This window comes from Ovis aries, chromosome 7, assembly GCF_016772045.2.
Source record: "Ovis aries strain OAR_USU_Benz2616 breed Rambouillet chromosome 7, ARS-UI_Ramb_v3.0, whole genome shotgun sequence".
NCBI lineage: Eukaryota > Metazoa > Chordata > Mammalia > Artiodactyla > Bovidae > Ovis > Ovis aries.
Genome location: NC_056060.1, coordinates 25,072,418 through 25,095,161, shown reverse-complemented (window position 1 = coordinate 25,095,161; position 22,744 = coordinate 25,072,418). Strand labels below are relative to the sequence as shown.

The 22,744-nt window shown below is 38.8% G+C and overlaps 1 protein-coding gene across 2 annotated transcripts; it reads right to left on the bottom strand.

The window, feature by feature from the left end:
• Positions 1 to 904: 904 nt before the first annotated feature.
• Positions 905 to 21,645, bottom strand: TTC5 (tetratricopeptide repeat domain 5). 2 transcript variants are annotated; one of them, XM_004010393.5, is made up of 10 exons: positions 21,581 to 21,645; positions 18,304 to 18,436; positions 17,181 to 17,392; positions 16,675 to 16,825; positions 15,394 to 15,485; positions 13,270 to 13,326; positions 12,536 to 12,682; positions 12,151 to 12,365; positions 8,658 to 8,802; positions 905 to 5,624 (listed from the first exon to the last, which is right to left on the bottom strand). In XM_004010393.5, the coding sequence occupies exons 1-10, from the start codon at positions 21,629 to 21,631 to the stop codon at positions 5,505 to 5,507; spliced, it is 1,323 nt and encodes a 440-aa protein (XP_004010442.1). In that variant the 5' UTR covers positions 21,632 to 21,645; the 3' UTR covers positions 905 to 5,504. The 2 variants fall into 2 exon arrangements, with proteins under 2 accessions (XP_004010442.1, XP_012036484.1); XM_012181094.4 differs by lacking the exon at positions 13,270 to 13,326.
• Positions 21,646 to 22,744: the final 1,099 nt, after the last annotated feature.

Here is a 22,744-nt window from a genome sequence, read left to right as displayed (position 1 = left end):
TCCCAAAGTTTACCCAAGTTCATGTTCATTGCATCAGAGATGCCACCCAACCATCTCATTCTCTGACGCCCTCTTCTTCTACCCTCAATCTTTCCCAACATCAGGAACTTCTCCAATGATTTAGCTTTTCACATCAGGTGACCAAAATACTGGCGCTTCAGTTTCAGCATCAGCCCTTCCAGTGAGTATTCAGGGTTTATTACTACATAAAACGTACGTAAAATATTGTTACATAAGACTTTGCATAAGGTCTAATTTACATAATAAACCCCTTGTCCCATAACTCATAAAGGTTCTGCTCCCCTGACTGAACCATAACTGATACATTCCATCCTCCTATTTCCTAATTCTGACCTCCATACCCCTCATTTTCTGATAAAGAATAGCACAATTTCCACTGTCTCTCTGAATGGCTAGAGACCTATGGGAACTACAAGAAGACAATTACCAGAGCAGGAGCCCTGTTTCAAAGGCTCTTCAAGCCAAAAGAATAGTTTCAAAATCATTGTTATTCTGCATACAAGGCATTATCACCCTCTATATTAATCTTATTTGCCTAACCCACCATTAAATCATTATTATTCTGATACAAGGTGTTAACACCCTTTATATTAATCTTATTTGCCTAACCCACCATCCAGTCAGCCAGCCATTTGTTAATGAGTCAGGTAATGTCTAACACTCAGAATTGTATATAGTTATGTCTAGAACTTAAAGGTAAGTGTAAGTTAGTGGCTTTCCTTTTAAAAGTTCAACTCATATAATCAAGAAATCATAATACAATAAAATATGTGCCATATAATTATAGTTTGCACAAAGTGCTATATCATTTCCTAAACATATCTAAAATTTTTTAATACATTTTCTTCAGTCTTGGATGCTCTCTTTTACATTTTATATCAAATTTATAAGTAGCTAACAGTATTTTATTATAAGATGTTCAACATCACAAATAAAGGAATGCAAATTTAAAACAATGAAATGCCATGTTGCCTACTGAATATAAAAACTATATCCCAGCTCATGAATAGGCACTCTTGGGAGAAAAAAGGATATTATGACGATAAAAATAAAAACTAATGAAACAGAAAAAATATACAAAAAATGACAATAAACAAAATCAAATTCTTTGAAGACCTGTAAGAGACAAAAGGCTGAAGGAGAAATAAGTTAAAAATAAACAATACCAGTAGAGGAAGAGGAAATAAAATGACAGATACCACGGAGAATAAACAAATAAGGAACATATTACAAATATTTGGGAGAGTAGATTTGGAAACTTAAATAAAATAAACTACTAAAAAATATATCAAGACTAAATCAAGAGAAAGTTTGAATAATTCAAACATTAAAGAATTTAAATCAGAAGCTAATCTTTCCATGAAGAAAATGCCAGGTGCTGATGTCTTTACAGGCAAGCTCTACAAAGAAAAAGATAAACTGATTTTATATAAACTTTTCACATACAGGAGAAATATTCTTTACTCATTACATGAGGCTAGAGTAAATTTCATACCAAAACGAGACTAGAACAGATTAAGAACTAGTGTACTTATAAACTAATAACACTTGTGACCCTAAATATTACCCATGTGAATCCAGCAATGTTAAAAAAAAAAAAACAACATATCCTTACCAACTAAGGTTTGTACCAAGAAGGCAAGTTTGGTTCATTAATCAAAAGCAGAGAATGCTAATTCACCACACTAAGGGATTAAAAGAAAAAAAATCATTTGCTATCTCAATAAATGCAGAAAAAGTATTAGATAAAATATAATCTGGCATGCTGCAGTCCATGGGGTTGCAGTCAGACACAACTTAGCAACCAAACAGTAATAAAAATATAATACCTTTTCATGATAAAAACTCAAAATGATACCTTTTCATGATAGGCTCGAAATCTAAGATTAAGTATATGTAAAAACCATATAACAAACATTTAATATTGAAATTTTGAAAATATTCCCGTTAAGTATAAGACTGCTTGCAATCATCACTTGTATTCAACACAGAGATCCTAACTACTGCAGAAAACGGAACAAAATAAAAGGTAAAGGGACTGAAAAGGAAGACACAAAACAGGTGTTATTTATAGGAAAACCAAAGGAATCAACAAATTATTAGAATGAGAGAGTTCTCATATGTATATGAGAACCACAAACATATGTATATATAATATATATATAATAGTCAATTGTACATCTCTTCTCAAGTACAGTTAGAAAATGTCATTTTACAAATTATACCATTTATAATAGCATAAAAAACTATGAAGTATCTAGGAAAAAAATTCTAATAAAAGATATACAGGGCTTTCCCAGAGAAAGTATATAATTATATTGAAAGACACTGAAGAAGACTTAAATAAATGAACAAAATCATGGAAAAGAAGATTCAGTGTTCAAACATGTCTATTCTTCCTAAATTGATCTATAAATTCAATGCAATCCCAAGCAAAATCCCAGAGGAATTTTTCATGAAAATTTAGATCCTAAAATATAAATAGGCTCATTCGTTAAGGATAACATGGCTGTTACTCTGATTGGATACTGACTTTTCATAAAACTTTAACACAATATGGTACTGGTATAGAAATAAAGAAACAGATCAGAAAAGATAGAAAGAGAAAGCTCAGAAACAGACCTACATGCTATATATGAAACTTTAAGACAGACTGGGCTTTAAAGATCAGTGGGTAAAGGATTGATCTTTAATAAAAGGTGCTGGACCAATCAATTACTCATTGGGAAAAAAATTATATACTTACATCACAACATAAGGAAAGGTCATAATAAAAGAAAGGGACAAAATGTTAAAATTTCATAAAAACAATAGAGAGGAAATGTTTTGATGACTTCAGGATAGGGAAGCACTTATTAAAACACAAATAGCGCTAATCATAAAAGAAAATATTGAGGAATTCAATAATGCTGAAATTAAAAATTCTGTTCAACAAAAGATCCAACATAGACTTAAAAAAAAAAAAAGCTAAAAACTCTTAGATGTTTGCAGCATATTAAATGACAAAAGGTCAGTACAGGAGATAAGTAAATCCTACAAATCAATTTGAAATCCAATGCACAAGTGGGCAAAGACACAAATAGGCATTTTACCTTGAAAAAGTATATGAAAGGATGCTCAAAGCCATTAATAGTGAGAGAAATGCACATTAAGGCCACAGGGAAATATTCAAATTTCCTATATTTGTGAACCCTAAAACATAATGAGGGAGCCAAACAGAAATGGGGATACAGAAGACTCATTAGGAAGACTCATCCACTGATAGCAGAGATATAAACTGGTATATAACCACTCTGAAAACATTTGATATCTCTCAAAAAAGCTGAGTATATGTAACTCCATGACCCAGCAATTCTACCCTTGTGCCAGTACTCTGAAACAATGGTTCTCACATATTGGTATGCATCAGAACTCTTTGAGAACCACCGTTATAAAAGAAAGTCTTGTACTTACTCATCAGGACACATAAAGAATACTAATAATGTACTGCCTTAATAGCAAAAAAAAAAAAAGAAATCCAATATCCTTTAACAACAGAATGAATGTATTGTGGCATAATCAAACAATGAGATATTTATCTGTAAAAACAAGATGAGATCATGAGTGGACATTTCTAATTACTCTTTAAACTGTACATGTATATTTTGTATACTCAACTGTACATATATTTTGTCATTAAATCTTTTAAGTTCCACTGCTATCACCTACTGCCCATCTTTCTATTGTCTGGCCCAACCTTGTCTCAGGACTTGAATAAAAGGGGTAGTTACTGGATCTCCTCTCTTCCCAGATGGCTCGGCAGGTAAAGAATACACCTGCAATGCAGGAGACGCAGGAGACACGGGTTCAATCCTTGGGTCGGGAAGATCCCCTGGAGAAGGAAATGGCAACCCACTCCAGTATTCTTGCCTGGCAGATACCATAGACAGAGGAGCAGAGTGGCTATAGTCCATGGGATCGCAGAAGAGTCAGACACAACCTAGCAACTAAACAACAATTGGATCTCCTCTACTGACTTTAACATACACATCTTACCACCCTCCTCCTTCCCAATCGTTCAACCATTTCTCCAGATATTTTACATTCCCTCAAGTTCCTGATCACTGTTTCATGACTATACACCTCACAATCAACAATCAGAACTGGATACAAGATTTCACATGTGGTCTGCCAGACAATATATTAAAAACTCTCTCTGGCTTGCAGAGAAAGTACAGTATAGCATCGTCTAAATAAAAGTGTTTTGCAACTATATCATACTAGTTACTCCTACTGACTTTATCTTATCTACTAAAATTCTGAGTAATTTTTCATATATGATGTCAAAGATACACCTTAGAAAACTGCCCTTTTGGGACCAAATGAATGGACTTCAAATTTTTATTTTAGATTCAGCCCTTATAACTTCTTTAGAGTGACATTTATTCTATCATCCATTCTCTAAGGACTTCTCCATATTTTACATTCTTCATAAACTGAATGAGTCATCGACAATATTCAGGAAGCAAGGACAAAGACCAGAGGCACAGCACTAGAAGTCTTCCAAATTAATCTGTATCCATTAATGGGCTCTCTGGATGTAACCATTCAGCTGGTTAATAATCCTCCCACATATTTCCCTATTTTCCCACAAGGATATTAAATAAAACTATTGTAAAACATATCACTAGAACCTAAAGGAACTGAATATCTAACTCTGTCTTGTCTTTCAGCCTAATAACACTGTTAGAATAGTACTGCTGTCCTGTTGGACATAAGGACCCCTCCCGAGGATGACATAATAGGGAAATGGAAGAAAGTTGGTTCACAATGACTTCATGGAACTGTCATTCCTGCCCCGAGCTGCTTATTGCCAGATTTCTTTTAACTGAAAGAAAAATAAACTATTTTGAATAAAGAAAAAAGTGGGGGACGGGTACTGCGCCAATGGATTGACGTGATCCTAAAACCAAGAATTCAAGCCTGGAGAGAATCAAACAAGCCAAACTACACAGTATTTTTCTTCCAAACAAATTTAATTCTGTTCCAGCCCCAAAGAAGGGGAAGAATCTAAATTTTAAAATAAAAATAAAATAAAAATTGCTTAAAAACTAAGTCATTAAAAAATTAAGCCCCCTCCCTTACCAATAAATACTGAAATGATATATACACATGAGGCTCAGGAAGGAGGCATAAAGGGGAACCTTGGGGACTCTATCCCATGGCAAGGTCCCAACCCTTCTACCAATTCCACACTCTTTGCCAAAACATAGAAGAGCAAGCAAAGAGGCAGAAGAGATAGACCACAAACATGTGTGGCCCCAGAGAGAGCTGAAACATAATACAAGACACAAGCGTCTTACAGGGCAGAGGAAGGAAAGCTGTAATCTAAAACATCCTCCCAATTCCAGTTGCATTACTAGAAGTGGCTGATGGCGCTGCCAAGTGCCCTTGAGCTTATCTCCTTGCCTCCACTCTCTCTTCAGCATGCCATCCAAGGAGGGTCATTCACACTGTGGCCTCGATGCCACCGTGGCAGCAGCCTGGCTGCTGGAGCCCTGAGGCTTCCCGTTCACCACCAGCAGGAGGGGCGTCTCCACACGAACACTGGAAAAGGAATAGTCCTGGAAAAGACAGATATACAGAGACTAATTACAGGTCCTAGGATGGAAGAAACTCCTGCACAGGGATATACCATATTGACTTTCTTCCCCTCCTTTCTACCTTCTTCAGTAGATACACCCCTTACCTCCATCTCACATTAAACAAACCTGAGCTTACATAAGGAATGCAATTTTCCCAAAGTTTTCAATCTTCAAAAGGAATATCTGGGGCAGGTAGATTGCCAGTACTGTTATTACAAGAAAGGGACAACTGGATATATGTACATATATAACTGACAACACTTTGCTGTACACCCAAAACTAACATAACATTGTAAATCAACTGTACGCCAATAAAAATTTTTTTAAAAAAAGGGACAATTCTCTAATTCAAAAAGGACAGGATCCTGGCAATGCCCAACAAAAAGAGTCCCACTGGCTCTACAAAATCTGCCCTTCCCACAGTGTTTATCAACAATTATAACTAAATACACACAGTGGGCAATCCAGAGCCAATGGAAAGTCTGAGGAACTCTTAGATCAAGTGTTTGTTAGGCTATAAATTAATCTGCCAAATATAGATTGATTTCCCCGGTGGCTCAGACGGTAAAGTGTCTGTCTACAATGCCGGAGACCAGGGTTCAATCCCTGGTTTGGGAAGATCCCCTGGAGAAGGAAATGGCAATCCACTCCAGTACTATTGCCTAGAAAATCCCATGGACAGAGGAGCCTGGTAGGGTGCAGTCCATGGGGTGGCAAAGAGTCGGACACAACTGAGCGACTTCACTTTCACTTTCTCCTTTTATATAGGGAGGAATTAACAGAAGGTAGGTTTTAAACATTCTCCTAATAACAGAAAATACCAGCTCACTTTATCAGTTCAAATGTACTTTAAGTTGTAAAACATGTTGCTAAAAGATCTTTATCCAAAATATACTGTTCCACTTGGAGTGTAAAGGAGGTTCTTTTTAAGTCAAAGTAGAGATTCTCATAAAGCAATTTTTTGAAACATCCTGACAGGAACATGAGTAAGTGACCCCAAAAAAAACAATTATAAAGGATTATAGTCAATAAACATAATTTTCAACCTCACCAATAATCAAGAAACCAAAGCCAAAGAATACTGATGCTATCCTTTTCATGAAAAATCAGCAAATAGTTCAAAGATTTCTACACAGAATTGCAAAGAAATACAACTACATTCACTGTTGGTTAACTGGTAGAACCTTCCAAAAACTAGTTTGGCAGTATATATCAAAAGCCATAGACTGCATAAGCTTAGAAACTAAGATTTTACCTTAGAAACTCACTTTATTTCTTTAGTCAATTAATTAAACTTAAGTAATAATCATGGATATGGGCAGATAAAAATATTTACTATGGAACTTTCAGAATAAAGAAAAATTGTAAATAATCTAGATCTGGGATCAGCAATTTTTTTGTAAAAAGTCAAACAGTAAATATTTTAGGCTTTGTGGGTCATATGGTCTCTGTCCCAAACCGTTCAACACTGACACTATAGTGTAAAAGCAGCCACATGCATGCTCAGTCGTGTCTGACTCTGTGACCCCTCGGACTGGAGCCAGGCTCCTCTGTCCAAGGGATTTCCCTAGCAAGAATACTGGAGTGGGTTGCCATGCCCTCCTCAAGGGAATCTTCCAAACTCAGGGATCAAACTGAAACTCCTCCACCTCCTGCATTGGCAGGAAAGTTCTTTACCACTGAGCCACTTGGGAAACCCCCAAAGTAGCCACAGATAACAGTAAACAAATGAGCATACTTTGTTTCAAAAGAATTTAATTACAAACACTGAAATTTTAATTTCCTGTAATTTTCACATACCATAAATTATTAGTCTTTCCACTGTTTTTATTTAAACATATAGAAACCATTTTGGGCTCACAAGTCATATAGAAACAGGCAACGAGCCAGATTTGGTCAGTCAGCCATAATTTGCTGACCCTAGATCTAAATGGTTTGAAAAAGTGGTTAAACACCTGCTCTTTAGAGTTTTATGAGGATTAAATGAGCCAGTGCCGGCAGTAAAACTCTAAATACAGCGTCTAGAGTCAGTTAAGTGTTCAATAAATTTTTACTATCCTCATCATCATCAGCTCCTCGGTCTTAACTCAAAACAAAGTTGTAGAATATGGAAAGCCAAAGGAAATGTTCACAAACATCTGCATATAATATTCCACTCATAATTTAAAATATACATACAAATGTGTATATATTTTTCTGAAAAGAAGAGACTACAGGTTTACATTTCAAACTGTTAACAGCAATAACATGTGAATGAGAATATTTCAGTCTATTTTTAGAATTTTATTTTTATTGAAATAATTGGCATATAACATTATGTAAGTTGAAGGTATACAATACAATGTGTTTATATGATATATTGATATATTGCAATGTGATTGCCACCACTGTATTAGCTAACACTTCTATTACATCACATAATTACCATTTCTTTTTTATGGTGGGAACAGTTAAGATCTAGTCTCTTGGTAACTTTGAAGTTTATAATGCCATATTGTTGTCTAAAATCACTATGCTGTGCATTAGGTCTCCAGGACTTATTTATCTACTGGTTGCAAGTTTGTATCCTTAAACAAAACCTCCCTAATTCCACCATCTACTGTTTTCACAAGTTCAGTTTTCTTAGATTCCACATGTGATATCACATGTATTTTTCTTTGCTCTGTTCAGTCCATTTTTTAAATTCTCTTTGTTTACCAGTAGTTTTTAGTAAAGAAAAAACAAAATAATAATCATAATCATCTAGCTTTTAGTAAAAAATAATTATATATATGTGTGTAGATATAGGATATCATACAACACATACACACATATATATGCATTACCTTACATATATACTCCAGGAGTTGGTGATGGACAGGGAGGCCTGGCGTGCTGCGATTCATGGGATCACAAAGAGTTGGACATAACTGAGCAACTGAACTGAACTGAACATATATATTTTTATAAGAGGTAAACTTGGTCCCACTTTGAGAGCCTATGAGCTGAGAAAGAATCCTAGCCATCACTCACCTTTCCCTTGTGCTGAATTCGGTGAAGACGAAGGTTAGGCTCAGGGATGGCTACAGAGTCCCCAATGAGCACTCCCCAGCTCTGCACCATATTATACACCATAACTGCATAGCAAGGTCCATCTGAATCTACCAGGCCAAATGTACTGCCAGGTTAAGAGGGACGGGGGAAAAAAAAGTGAGCAGCAAAGAAAAGCAGAAACAGTGATTTTAATAATACCAGCAAAATAAACAAATGCTTTCATAGTTACTTCCTTATAAATCCTATGGCAGGTACCATCATTCACTATGTACACCTGAGGGCTCATTTGTCTTAGATATGTATCTTTAAAAAACATCCCTAAGACTCATCAATCTCTCACTTTCCCAAGAACCTGGGAAACATGCACACTGAAGCCTTCAATGAATATTAATAATGAATTAGCTCAAAATGTTACAGCAGAACAGTATTCCTGCTCTACCAGTTTAACTATCACAATATCAAACTCTCTAACCATCACTGCCAATTTACTTAATTCCACAAACTTTCACTGAATACCTATCAGGTGTCAGCCACTGTGCAGTGAGACATCAATCCAGCTATGACTGACTTTATTAGTTTAGTGGATGTCAGACAATTAAACCATCACTTACAATACAACTGCAAAAGGTTCCAGACTAGCTCTTTCCTTGTGCTGAATTCAGTGAAGCCAAAGGTTGGGCTGTGGAGGCCCAGAGAAATGTCTAAATCAATGGAAAGCCAGGAAGGCGGCCGTTTAGACAAGACCCGCAAACTGAATCTTAAGGAATGAAAAACTACTTGGGTTAAAACAGGAAAATTAATCCTCAGTGGAAATTAAAAAAACCTCTGCAGGGAAGGGAATAGGGCTTGACAAGAAAGGAACATGAGAAAACTTCCTGAGGTGGTGGTACTGTTCTCTAAAGGCATCTGGGTTATATGAGAATATCCATTTGTCCACTAAGATTTTCACATTTCATTGTATGTAAATTTTACATAAAAAAGAAGAAAACTATGAACAAATACTGAACTCTAGTTAATGATTACATGCTGAATACATACTAATGTCTGCAATTACTTTGAAATGCACCAAAAATAAGAGATCAACAGATGAATAAGGGAATAGACAGATGTGATAAACTAAGTATAATAAAATATGAATAGTAGAATATATAAGTACACAAATTTCACTGTAAAATTCTTTCAATTTTGCTGTACGTTTGAAAAATTTTATAATACAATGTTGGAGGAAAAAATGTAATCTATATCAAGAAGCAGCAAAAAGATTATCCAGGTACAATAATTGTGTGTAAAGACAGGCATGAAAATAGCTGTTCTAAAACCTACAAAATAATCCTAAGGTTGGAATAAAATGTACAAGAGGAAAAATGACAGAAGACAGTAGACAGGGGAAAAATCATAAAGGGCTTTGTGTATTAAACTAAGGAGTTAAAACTTCATCCTAAAAGTTACACAATACCAGTAAGACATTTTAAATACGAAATAGCAATGGTCAAATCTGTATCTGGGGCATATTTCTTCACACTGTGGAACACTGGAGGAAAAACAGGGAATAAGGAGGCTTGTCTGGAGAAGTGCTGAGGCTGAATTAAATTAGTAGACACAAAGAAGTAGGGACTGAAAGATATATCTATTGATCTTGGTGAATGCTTCAAGGCAAGAGAATGGAGAAGTTAGAACCTAGAAGTCTTAAGTGACTGACTATAGCTGATACCATTGATTGACAAAGAATTCAGGGAGGTGAAGGAAACTGACAAGAGAAAGATGACATAAGTAATTTTGAACATAATGAGTTAGAGATTTTATCAAAGCCCAGAGGCAGCTGAATACAGGAATCCAAAACTTGGAATTGAGGCTTGGGCTGGAGCTAGACCTGTGAGCATACAGGAGGCAGCCAAAGCCTTGGGTTTATATGACATCACCAAATGAGATGACCTACAAATGAGATGGTGAGGAATCAGTGCTCATGCTCACTTGGCACACTCGAATTCACAGCGAACACTGCAATCAAGCACAGCATCCTCTCCTGGTGAAAAAGCCTCAGAATCCTTCTAACCAGTAAGTCATGCAGCCACTGCCAAGTGATCAAAGTTGGCACTTATTTGCCATCCTGGTAGAGAAAGGAACAGAGAAGGCAATGGCACCCCACCCCAGTACTCCTGCCTGGGAAATCCCATGGACGGAGGAGCCTGGTGGGCTGCAGTCCATGGCGTCGCTGAGAGTTGGACACAACTGAGCAACTTCACTTTCACTTTTCACTTTCATGAATTGGAGAAGGAAATGGCAACCCAACTCCAGTGTTCTTGCCTGGATAATCTCAGGGACGGGGGCGCCTGGTGGGCTGCTGTCTATGGGGTCACACAGAGTTGGACACAACTGAAGCGACTTAGCAGCAGCAGCAGCAGAGAAAGAAAAGAAACAAAAACAGAGTCTACCTCGAACTTAACATTTAGAAATTAGGCAGAAAAAGAGAAACCAAAGAGTAGCAAAATATGTGTTCCGGAGCCCCTAAACCTATCTTTGTTTATACTTCCTCATTCCTCTTAACTCTGAGGTCTGCTCTAGTAACTGAACTTTTCTCAACTGTCTTCCTGTTCTTCAATTCTTCAAATACATACACCACGAAAAAGCCATGGAGGAAAATCAGGTACATAGTAGGAGCTATATTTTAGTTTGAATGAAGCAGAAGGAATTTGAAAGGCAATAGTGAGAGAGAAGTCAGAACGCTGTGGAGCCATGTAGCAGAAGCTACTGGGTCAAACACTGGTGACCCAGAAACAAGAAAGTTTCAACAGAAAAAGGAAACCAGTCAATGAGGGATTGGGAAGTGAGCAAAGGACCAAGGAATGATGGCACTGACTGAACCCTCATTTTTCAAAAGTTAGAATTTTCTAAATGAATATTATTAACTCATTTCCTCTGCTCAACTATTAGAACCGTTCACTTGGGTGTGTTATATTTTTTTTTAACTCCCTACAACACATATAGCAGATGCTCAATGAATATTTGTTGAATAACATCTGAGAGAATCTCTCCAACAGGCCTTAAATTCAAACTCAAAGCTCACCTCCCAGAACTGCTTAGGCATACCTAAGTTCAAACAGGATTTAGAATTCTTTCTCCTTTTACTTCTATGATCATGAAAACACAAAGAGGTAGGAGAATTTTAAGGTTTCCATCTTATAAAAATACTTCCTATCTTATTAAAAAAAAACGTAGCTGTCAAATTTCAGCTTCAGATGTAAGAGTCGACAGAACACCAAACTCAGAGAAAAACTGGGTGGTAACAGAATCTACAGAGAGACTGTCAGACATGACTTAGACAATACAGTGTCTCTTGGGACAGTCACAGGAGGGAAAGAGAACTCACTGATCTCTGACCACTAACAATTATCTTCACGTTTCAGAGAAAGGCCAGCAAATGAGAGCAACTAGTTTAAAAGGATGAAAAAGAGAAAAGGCAAGAGAAACTCACAAGGGGACTTTCTCCTCCATGGTGAGGCTGAACACCACCTTTCCCAGGACCACAGCTCCACTATTTACACCAGGGTGCAGAGCACTCAGGGGCTTGCGCTCCAGAGACACCTTCTGCCCCGAGGCTGACTGATAGCGCCCATCACCACAAGGGCCCAGGTGGGCTGGGCGCAAGTTTCCCAGCATGCTCTGTAACTTTTTGGCCTTCACCTTTCCCTGCAAAGAAAAAGGAAACAGGTAAGAAGCTGGAAACCAATCACTCTCCTTGAGAGTCTAGTCCTCCCCACCACCTACCCACTTCTGTAGGGTCACTACTACCGAGACCTACTATTTTATTGACCTACAGCAGAATAAAAAAGCAGGATTCAGTCTTCAGACATCTTTACCTTGCTCTCAAGGAGGCTGGTTAATCTAGTCAGGAAATCCAGGAGCTGTTGCTCTCGTTGCCGGGGCTCTGGCCAGGCAGGGTCCAGTGCTGCAGCCCGAGAGAAGCCCTCCAAAGCCTCACCATAATTCTCCTCATATTTATGTAACTGCACAAGAAGTAACAAAAACCCTCCCAATTAAAGTATGTTTAACACAACCTATGCAGAAGTGGGCTAGCACAGTGGGCTAGGAATCTTGAGAAATAAACTGTTTTCCTATTCCCAATTGTTTTCCTACTCTACAAACATTCCCAGTTTTTTTCCTGTTCTACAAATGAACTGCATGAAGAGCTGGTAATACCTTATATCCTTTTTCCTGGCCAAGGTGATCACAACCTCAAAGGTGAAATCATTTCAAAGAAGCTAACTTCCAAACTCTAAAACAGTTAAGCTGCATATATTGGGTGATTCCATTTTTATGTTTATAATGAAGATTTTAGGAAAGTCTTATAAACTGTGCCCCCATCCTCTATTCACCCTCACACCAACTCAGCCCCCTTTCCTTTCCCTTTGGATACTTTAGTCAAACTAAGCAAGCTTTTCCCAGAAATAATTTAGCTTTCCTCTAGCAGTTAGTACCTAACTTTGTCCCTGTGAGTACTGTTATCCCCACAGGCTAAGACCTAGATAGCTTATGTATTTGACTTTCAGGTGACCACTCCCCAATATAAATGATAATTTCTTTTTGTTTTTACCGTTGCCCTGTTCAGATGAAGATCAGGATTGCTGGAAGCTGTCCTGTCAACCTTCTCCTATAGTGGAATAAGAAGACCATCAGCGGCTCTTGTCTCAGTCTTAAGGATGGCCATATACAACATGTCCTAAACCTCGTCCGTCTCCTTGGAAAAATTTAAGTTTTTGCTTGTCAAATTGTTTCCTGTACCCACACTATTATACAGTAAATGCTTGTATGGAACATATTACACAGTCCCTGAAACCTCAAGGATGTAAGGGCTTTGTATGTACATGGAACTTTGAAATATGATTATAATCTACCCAAGTAATAGTATAAAGATTGAAGTAATATGTGACTAATATCTGATAAAAAATTTTAATTAATGAGATGCTAATATAAATGAAGAAAATCTAGAAAACAAGTGATGCTGATTTAACACATTTCCTCTGCCCCTGAGTCCAGCTTCAGACACAAACGGAATCATGTTACTACATCTAAGCCCCCTTAAAACACACAGAGAGAGCCAATTCTGATTCACTAATTTAAATAGCTGGCCAGGAACCATACAACAGTATAGACAAACATATCTGCAGCTATCTTCGTGGCTATGATCACTTTATTTTTTAATTCTATTCACTGCCTGGCACACTGCAAAAGCACAAACAACATGAATTAAAATTATTTAAATGACTGGCTGAAATATGTTTAAAAACGCAGGTCTGATGAAGAAATTAAGAGTTAAAAGCAATTATTTAGCAGAAGCCAAACATAAAATTTTAAACGAGTACATCATATTATACCTTAAAATGTAAGCAGTTACCAGATTAAGAAATCAGAGTAAAACAAAATACTTCTCCCTAAAAAGTTCCCTGATTGAATAAAAACCAAACCTGCTGACTACACAGGTTGGGTTGAGTTAAATGCCACTGTTAAGGCTACAGTGAGAAGCACAGTGTGTGAGGAAGTCGTCTCTGTCATTTTTTAAAAAGCCATCTTATTACTGCATGTTCCTCTGTCGTGAGTGTGAGTCCTACCAGGTGAGCTGCAGTCATCAGCACAGAGGCAAGAGAAAGAGCCTGGTATACACATCTGTCCCCACAGCTTCGGGGTATGGCTGCACCAGAGTATACCAGGGTAAAGCCAAACAAATAGTATGAGAAATGTACTTTTTAAGAAACTAACTTATTTGAGTTAAGATATGTTTGAAATACAAAAATTGGTTGTATATTTTAAAGCAATAATTCTTGGAGACATTCTGTGATTAAAAATTTGACTGTGCTTATTAAAAATGGTTATCTATGTTTCAGAATTCAGTTTTGTGAAAAATAAAGTTTCTGTGGGATGGTAAAAAAAGAAAAGAAAAAAGAACAGTCCCTAAACTGCAAACATGAATATAAGGTAGCTATATTCCTTATTCTGCCACTCAGAGCAAAATAAATTGAAAAGTGAGTCTCTATGTCAAGAGAAAACAAAAGAAGGTGAATACGAAGTCTAAATAAAAAGTACTCAGGAGGCCAAAGTAAACTTTGTTAACAATGAGCAGCCATGGACTCAAAGCCTGAAGGAAACCCCCCTACAAGTGGATATTAATATAAACAGCCCGAAAACCTAAAGCAAAGCATAAGCTCCAGTGAATTGATCCCTCGGATATAATGTAGAATGGACTACATGCTATTTTCTATTTTAGCCTGTGGGAAATCCAGATTCATACTATTTAATGATTAATCTGGGGATACTGCTTAATTTATACTTAAGTAGCAGAGTTTTAATTTTTTTAAAAACTGTGTGTATATATATATATATATAAATAAACATTATTTTTAACATATACTTTTTTCCCCATTCAAAAAGATGAACATATTGGGATGGGTTCTGTGATTTGGTTACACAAGCCTATATAAGAACTCTAGACAGCTCAAATAGCTACCTCGCACTGAAGCGCACACTGCAAGCAACTGCTAATACTCAAGTTATAGGAAGAAATACCTCACCTCTGCAGGACTTGCTTCATAAAACCACACCCATCAGATGCCAGCAAACACTCCCCATGCTCCTTGCTAAAACGTTACAAAGAAGACTGAACAACATTTTTGCTTCTGTTGCTGCCTCTACATATCCAGCCTGGGTGACCATAAATACTTACTGCTTGGGCATAAGCACTGAGGGCTTGCTGGGAGATCTTAGGGTTCTGGCCAGTATTGAAGTAAAGAGAAAGGTAGGCATTCCCCAGAATATCTGAAAGAAAAACACAGATTTCTGGTTCTGCATGTAAGGAGCTTAAAGTCACCACTCTATCCTAACAAGTAAAAAGCTGAACAGACTGAAAAATCCACAACTCCTCTTGGATGCATAATAAAGGGGACAATAGGGGTAAACCACTGCTCCAAAATTACACAGACAGAGCTGAATATAGGGAGTTATCACTTAGCAGAAACTCAGGAGCTACCACAGCAACAGTGCTGGGCTAGGAAAACCTAAACTGAAACTGATGAATTCTGGAGCCTCACTGTGGACAAACCTGGGAGTTAAAAACTCCAGGGGTACCAGTCATAAGGGACCCCCAACAATACTGTAAGATTTACCTCCAAGAGCTCAACCAGATTCCCATAGCAAATATCGAAGAATACCCTTGTACTTCTAGCAGAAGGAGGGGACAAAGAAACTTTTTTGAAATATGCCAAAGCACGCCATTCTTGTTGTTGTTTGCGTGGGTTTTTTTGGCCACACTACGTGGCTTGAGGGCTCTCAGTTCCCCAACGAGGGACTGAACCTGGGCTACAGCAGTAAAAGCCTGGGATCCTAACCACTAGGCCACCAGGGAACTCCTGAACATTCCATTCTTAACAAGTACCCCCAGGAGAAACTAGTTAACCAGAGCCTAACCTGCTAAGGTATTATCAGAAGGTAACTGACCTAAGGAAGGGAAATATCCAACTCCAACCAACTCTAGCCATCCTGTGCCTCCTAAGTGGGGCTGGAAGGGCAGAGAAAAAACTAAGAAACACAGTGATGGACCATCTCAGAGCCCAAGTGCTAAGTACAACTATTTTGGTCACCCTCAAAAGTCTGTATGAAAGGCCCCACATCTGAAACAAACCAGTAATGACACTATACTCAGGGTATACCCAAAATTCCTCTGGGATAAAGAGGCAAACATGAACCCAAAGGAAACAACAGGAGACTGCACAAAAGCCCCACTTTGCTTATAGGGAAACATAAGCCTCCTCTCTTCAATGAAAAGGTCCAAGAGGTACTAGAATAGTGGTTCATCAAAATACCTTTTGGGCTCCTTCAAAGCAAAGATGCCCTGGCTTCACACTTAAGAGTCAGACTCAACAGATGGGCTCCAGATGATCCTGGTGTGCAGCCACGGTTGAGAACCACTGCTCTAGAAACCTGCTGGAGATCTTTTGAAAGCACTCACACCAGGAGCGGCCATCAAGGATGTCCATCTGCACAGCCAACTTAGCCTGTCGGACACTGTCCATGACATGGCGAGAATGTTCATCTCCGGAGTCAGTCCGCAGCTGGCGAAGCACCATTGACAGGTTTTGAAGGGAGACTTTGTTCTTGCACTACAAATGGAGAAGCCACATACTTAACCTTCATGGTTCTCTTTCTCCTTTCCAGATCTATTTTATTTCAGGCTTCTAATTTTTCATCTTAACTCTTACTGCCATCTGTATCTAAGACTCCCATCTACAAGGATCAACTTGGTTACTTTTCACTTCTCATCTACCTCTGAACCTGGTCCCATCATCTTCTTCCTCATCCACCTCTGCTCCGCTATCCTTTCTCCCCTCTTCTGATTCTGTTCTCTTAGTTCCCATGCAGTTCTACTCTGGTATTCATGGCCTAGGGAAACTCACAAAACCAGAGAAATCCCATCCTCCCCATCTGTGTTTTCTGGGGGCACAGTGGGCAGCTCACATGGGTGAGGGCTCCTGAGAAGCAGGTGTGGGCAGCTGCAATATCCCCTTTCTTCCAGTACACCTCACCCAGCTGGTTCCAGGCTTCTACCAGCTTGGGCTCCAGCTTCACAGCCTTTGACAGAAGCTCCTCAGCCTTGGGGCTATAGTCAGGAGTCACATTCAGTGCCTTCCCGGTCAGCATCAGAACCTGGGCATTGCCCTGGACAGAACCTAGGAGGAGGGGAAAAGATAAAGGAAACCCAGACAGTTTTACAGGTGAGACCAGGGTACTTTCAAGGAATCATGCTATGCAAGTTCTAGCAATCAAATAATTAAGGAAAATCTTCATGAACAAACAATTTATTGAAAACCTATTATGTTAGAAAACAAGGTAACAAAGAAAGCATTATCTCTACCTTTGAGGGGCTTACAATCTAGTGGAGAGGACAATGTCTATCCATGGAAAATTAAAACACAATGAAAAAGAGCATACCGCATACACCCAATAAATGGACTTTACAAAGTGAAAGGGAGAAAAGACAAGACACTCCAGGGAGAAAAATGATGTAAACAAAGACAAAGTAGCAGAAAGGAGAAATACATGTGGCATGTTCATGGGAGGATGGATGGTTCAACCTGAATGAAACAAAAGGCTCCTCTGTAAGTAGGTAGTCAGACATAAGGGTAGAGGGAAAAAAGTCAGACAATGAAGACTTGAATAACAAAGGGCTGGTTTAGACCTCAACCAGTCAAGAGTAGGAATCTTTGAAAATACTTGAGCAAAGAGGCAGACAAGAGATGAGATTAAATTCATGAAGCAATTATTTAGAAAGATTATGGCCACGGTCATTATTTCAGTAGATTTGAAAGTAAAAGAAATTAAGAGACAGAAAGGTCAGTTAAGAAGATTACTGCAACAGTAATCAAGCAATGAGCATGCTCTTTTTCATTTCACAGCATTTGGAAATGGAGTTTAGGGAACGGAAAGGCTGCCATCCTGCACAGGCACCCTTAGAAGAAACATTCTGTTGTACTAACTTGTAGCAGCCACAAACAGGATACCAAAGAGTCTACAGAGAGAGCAAAGCTCCATCACATTTCAATGAGGAACAGCGGGTTGTGTGTTCTTTTGGGACTCATACCCACTACTTCCTCCATCTGCTGCAGGGTCTTCTCCATCTCTTCCCGCACATCTTGCTGCTTCCTCCCAGCATGCTCAACACTATGTGTCTCAAAATAGCACTCGCGAAATGAATACAGCTGATCCACCAGTTCCTAGGAAGATAAGAATGAGACCATTATAAGAACGGTCTCCATTAAGTGGAGAGGATACCAGACAAGTAAACTTTGAGACTGGCTAGCCATACCAACTTTTGGCCTAGAAATGCTGATCCTCTACCTCACCTAGGAATGACACAAGAGGCAGGTTGCAGACAGGGAAGGAAAGTTGTTCAGCCCCCTCTCACACTGTCCCAAGTCAATCTGTACCATGATGACAGTCTCTCCTCTTAGACCCAGGGGAGCTTCCAGTATGATTAAGCACTTCACATACCTTAGTCAGGAGAGAGGAAATGCTTTGCACCTTGAGATAAAGTTAATAAGATCATCCTATCTAGTACTGGTCCCTAAGTATAAAATTTTGAAATTTACCCTTAAAACTGGACTTCCTAACAATAAAAATCCCTTATCCCTGATATTTCCTATGCCAATATCTGAAAACATGTGACATTTGTGAGTATGACAAACGTGAGAGCCATTCTCTACGACAAACAGGCCAATTTAAGCTTGATAAATTTTGTATTTTTGCAGTTTTGTTTCTTTAGATATTTGTGTTGTTTGTTTGTTTAGTTTTTATCAAGTCATCCTTTGGCTCGCCTACATTCTTTCCAAGTAAATGTTCTCCTTCCTCTTTAAATATCTCTGTTTGAGTCTTCCTGGGACATCAGTCAAAGCTTTTCCATTATCTATTCTTTCCTAAAACAAAACAGCAGTAGAAAGGTATAATCCAATCCCACCAAGTCTTACCAACTACCTCTGCATCACATCCCAAATCCATCCACCAGTCTCCATGTCACTATAAGGACCCTCAACTAAATCAGCATCGTTACTTGCCTGAACTATTTCAACAGCTTCTTAACTGGTCGCTCTGCTTCTACTCTTTCCCATTCTCCTCATATAGCTGGAGTGGTCTTACAGAAATGTAGGTCATGTCACAAACACTCAGATAGTTTCCCACTGCAGACAGAATAAAATCCAACTCCTTATTATGACCTAGAAGACTGTGAGATCTGACCTCCCACCATTCATCCTGCCACAAACTTCACTTCTTATCACTCTCCTACACTATTCAAGCCACACTGGCTTTCATCCAGGTCCTCAAATCCACTCTCAATCCTGCCTACACACATGCTGTTCCCTCTGCCTGGACGTTCCTTTTCCAGACCTTTGCATGGCTCATTCCTCTTCATTATTTAGGTCTCAGTTCAAACACCAATTTCTCAGAGAGGCTTTCCCTGACTACCCAAACGAAAGTAATTCCTTCCTCCTCCACCCTACTGTTAAATCACACTCCTACTTCTCTTCACAGTATTTGAAATTAAAATTCTACCCAGAATGATGAAATTAGATTATCTCCTTCTATAACAGTGCTTTTTCAAGTTTTATTGTATTATTTCCAGGACCCAGCCTACAGAGATTCTGATGTTAGTGGTTTTAGCAGAACTCAAAATTCTGCATTTTAACAAGCACCCTGCATGACTTTAATAGAAATGACCTGTAAAATACACTTTGAGAAAAATCCTTAATATATTCCTTCTAGCCTAAAATGTCTATAACAATGAAATAAAGTTTACCACCATTCCCATGAATAGCAACATCACCATCCTTTTCCTCTCTCTACTCCATTCTCCCATTCCATCCTTGCGCCTTCCCCACCCACCCCCAAGATACCCCAGTATCCTCTACCTCGCTGCTTAGGGCATCTACCACAAATAAGAGCAGGAAAAGACAACTCTCAGCAAATATTACAACCCATTTCCTTTCATCATGCAGTCAGCAACAGCTACATATTAAGAATTATAGAGAAGGTCTTGGAGAAGGCAGTGGTACCCCACTCCAGTGTTCTTGCCTGGAAAATCCCATGGACAGAGGAGCCTGGTGGGCTGCTGTCTATGGGGTCGCCCAGAGTCGGACACGACTGAAGCAACTTAGCAGCAGAGAAGGTCTTACTGTTTGCTTCTACTTGTAATAGAAAACATACAAGAAATTGTTTGGCTTTGTTGGTTTGTTTTGCTACAGTGAACATTTCTAGTAACTTTTGTCCTGGCAAAAATCAATATATGTATGTTGTTAAAATTCAAATAGGTACATGTAAAATAAGCAGGGTAAAAAATTCTTCATGATCATCCCAATAACCCCAGAGATAACCATGGCTTAGTTTACCTTTTCAGGTTTTTTCTATACATATACAAACATACATACACAATGTTTGTAAATACAGTGCTAGATTTGAGAATCTCTGATTTCAGACAGTCACACTAGGGAAAAGAATTACATCCAAGTCAACCGGATGTGAGGTAAAGCTCACACTCTAAAAAGTGTTATTAGTCTAATCTACTAAAGAAACAAAGAAATCTCATCAATTTTGCTGTAGAAGCCTTTAAGAAAGTTACAAACCTGTCATAAGTCTAACATTTACATTTCAGGCTGCCTTAGAATACAAAAAACTCAGTTTCTGATATTTAAGAAAAGTCTTGGATTATTAAAAGAAAAGAGTCAAGCAATTAGTTAGCTCCTATCTACCAAGTACAAGACTGTCCCAGTTACCACAGTCAACTGTGGACTGAGTGCAGTCTGGAGCCTTCTGCATTAGACCCCAAACTGGAATTGTGGAGTACACAAAAAAATCAAAACTGTTAAATTCTAAGGAGAGTAACCAGAATGCAAGCGGTGCAAGCCATTACTGTGATTGTTGCCAATTTGAAAGCATGAAAGTACTGAAGAAGGGGTCTTATCAAAACTACAAGCAATAGGTAATAGCTCCTGCAGATGTGCCAAACTCACGTGTATACTATTTGTTATGGGTGAATCGGGAGGGGGGGGCGCGGGGGAAGGAATACAACCTCCCAACAATGTACAGGAATAAAGTTAGGAGCAATAAATCCTCTTCCCTACAGGACTGAAATTGACTGCAGTCGGGTCAGCACCACGGGATCCCAACAAACTGGCTGCGCCTGTCGCTTGGCCCCGAGGGGGTCCTCTAGCCCGTTGCGGCTGCACCTTTGGGAGTTGTTATAGTAACCACGGGGACACAAGTAGCGTCGGGTATGTGTCAAGAAATTCGCAGGCAGTGTATAAACTGGGCTCTCTACTTCTTCCCAAGTAACAAAAGCAGATATGTATTTTAATCTATGACCCCACCTGCAATTTCTGCAAGACCTCCTTGACTTCTTCCTCTTCAACAGCCATCATTTCCCAGCTTCTCCGCCCCCGACCTAAAACCACAGAGACGCATACCCGTCCCCAAGATAGAGCCACAGCGACATCTAGAGCTCTGGAGGCTTATGGCACCTGAGTGAAAGAGCTGGTTTTCTAGGAAGCGCGCCGCTCCAAACTTAACTGCTAAGTGGATTTACCTGGTGGCTCAGACTGTAAAGAATCCGCCTGCAATGCCTACAGCCCAGAGAAAACGGTCTGCAATCACTTTCAAATTCATAAATTTGTCTTTTCCAAGTCCTGCAAACAAAATATTCTCAGATTAAGTACCTGCGTATTATTGTTTTGTCTATTCCTATTTGTTTATACCAAGATTATAATACCCCAGGAGAAAAGCACTAAGAAAGTGGGTGCCTGTGTTATAACCTTAAAATTTTGAAGGAAGTGTAGTAGTGGTAAGGTAACTTGCCTGAATGTTTTCCAAACTTTACAGTGATTTTCTACATATGGGAGGAATTTTATAATTTTTAAAACACTATCCTAATAAATTGACTACACTTGGAATGGTATTAAGAAAGCCACCACTAATACACTAACAGTGTGTGTGTGCTATGTGCGGGCACACTGGATCCCTGGGTAGAGTGTGTGTGTGTGTTCATGCACGCTGGATCCCTGGGTAGTGTGTGTGTGTGCACATGCGTGTATGAAGAGCCTGGTAGGCTAGTCCAAGGGGTCACAAAGAGTTGGACACAGCACACACACATATGTATCAGTACACTAATAATGTTTATATATTGAAAACTATATCCCAAAGGGTATTTAACAAACAATTGACTGTGTCTGAAGAGGGAAATAGGGGGACTGAGAGCTGTCTAGGAAAATAACTTTCTTCTCATTGTGTACACTGTTGAATGTTTGTCATGTAAATGTATTACTTATTCAAAAACAACATAATTAAAAAAAAAAAAAGGATTTGCTTCCACCAAGACTATCTCTGTTGGAGAAGGAAATAGCAACCCACTCCAGTGTTCTTGCCTGGAGAATCCCAGGGATGGCAGAGCCTGTTGGGCTGCCGTCTATGGGGTCGCACAAAGTCGGCCATGACTGAAGTGACTTAGCAGCAGCAGCAGTAGACTATCCCTGCATGAG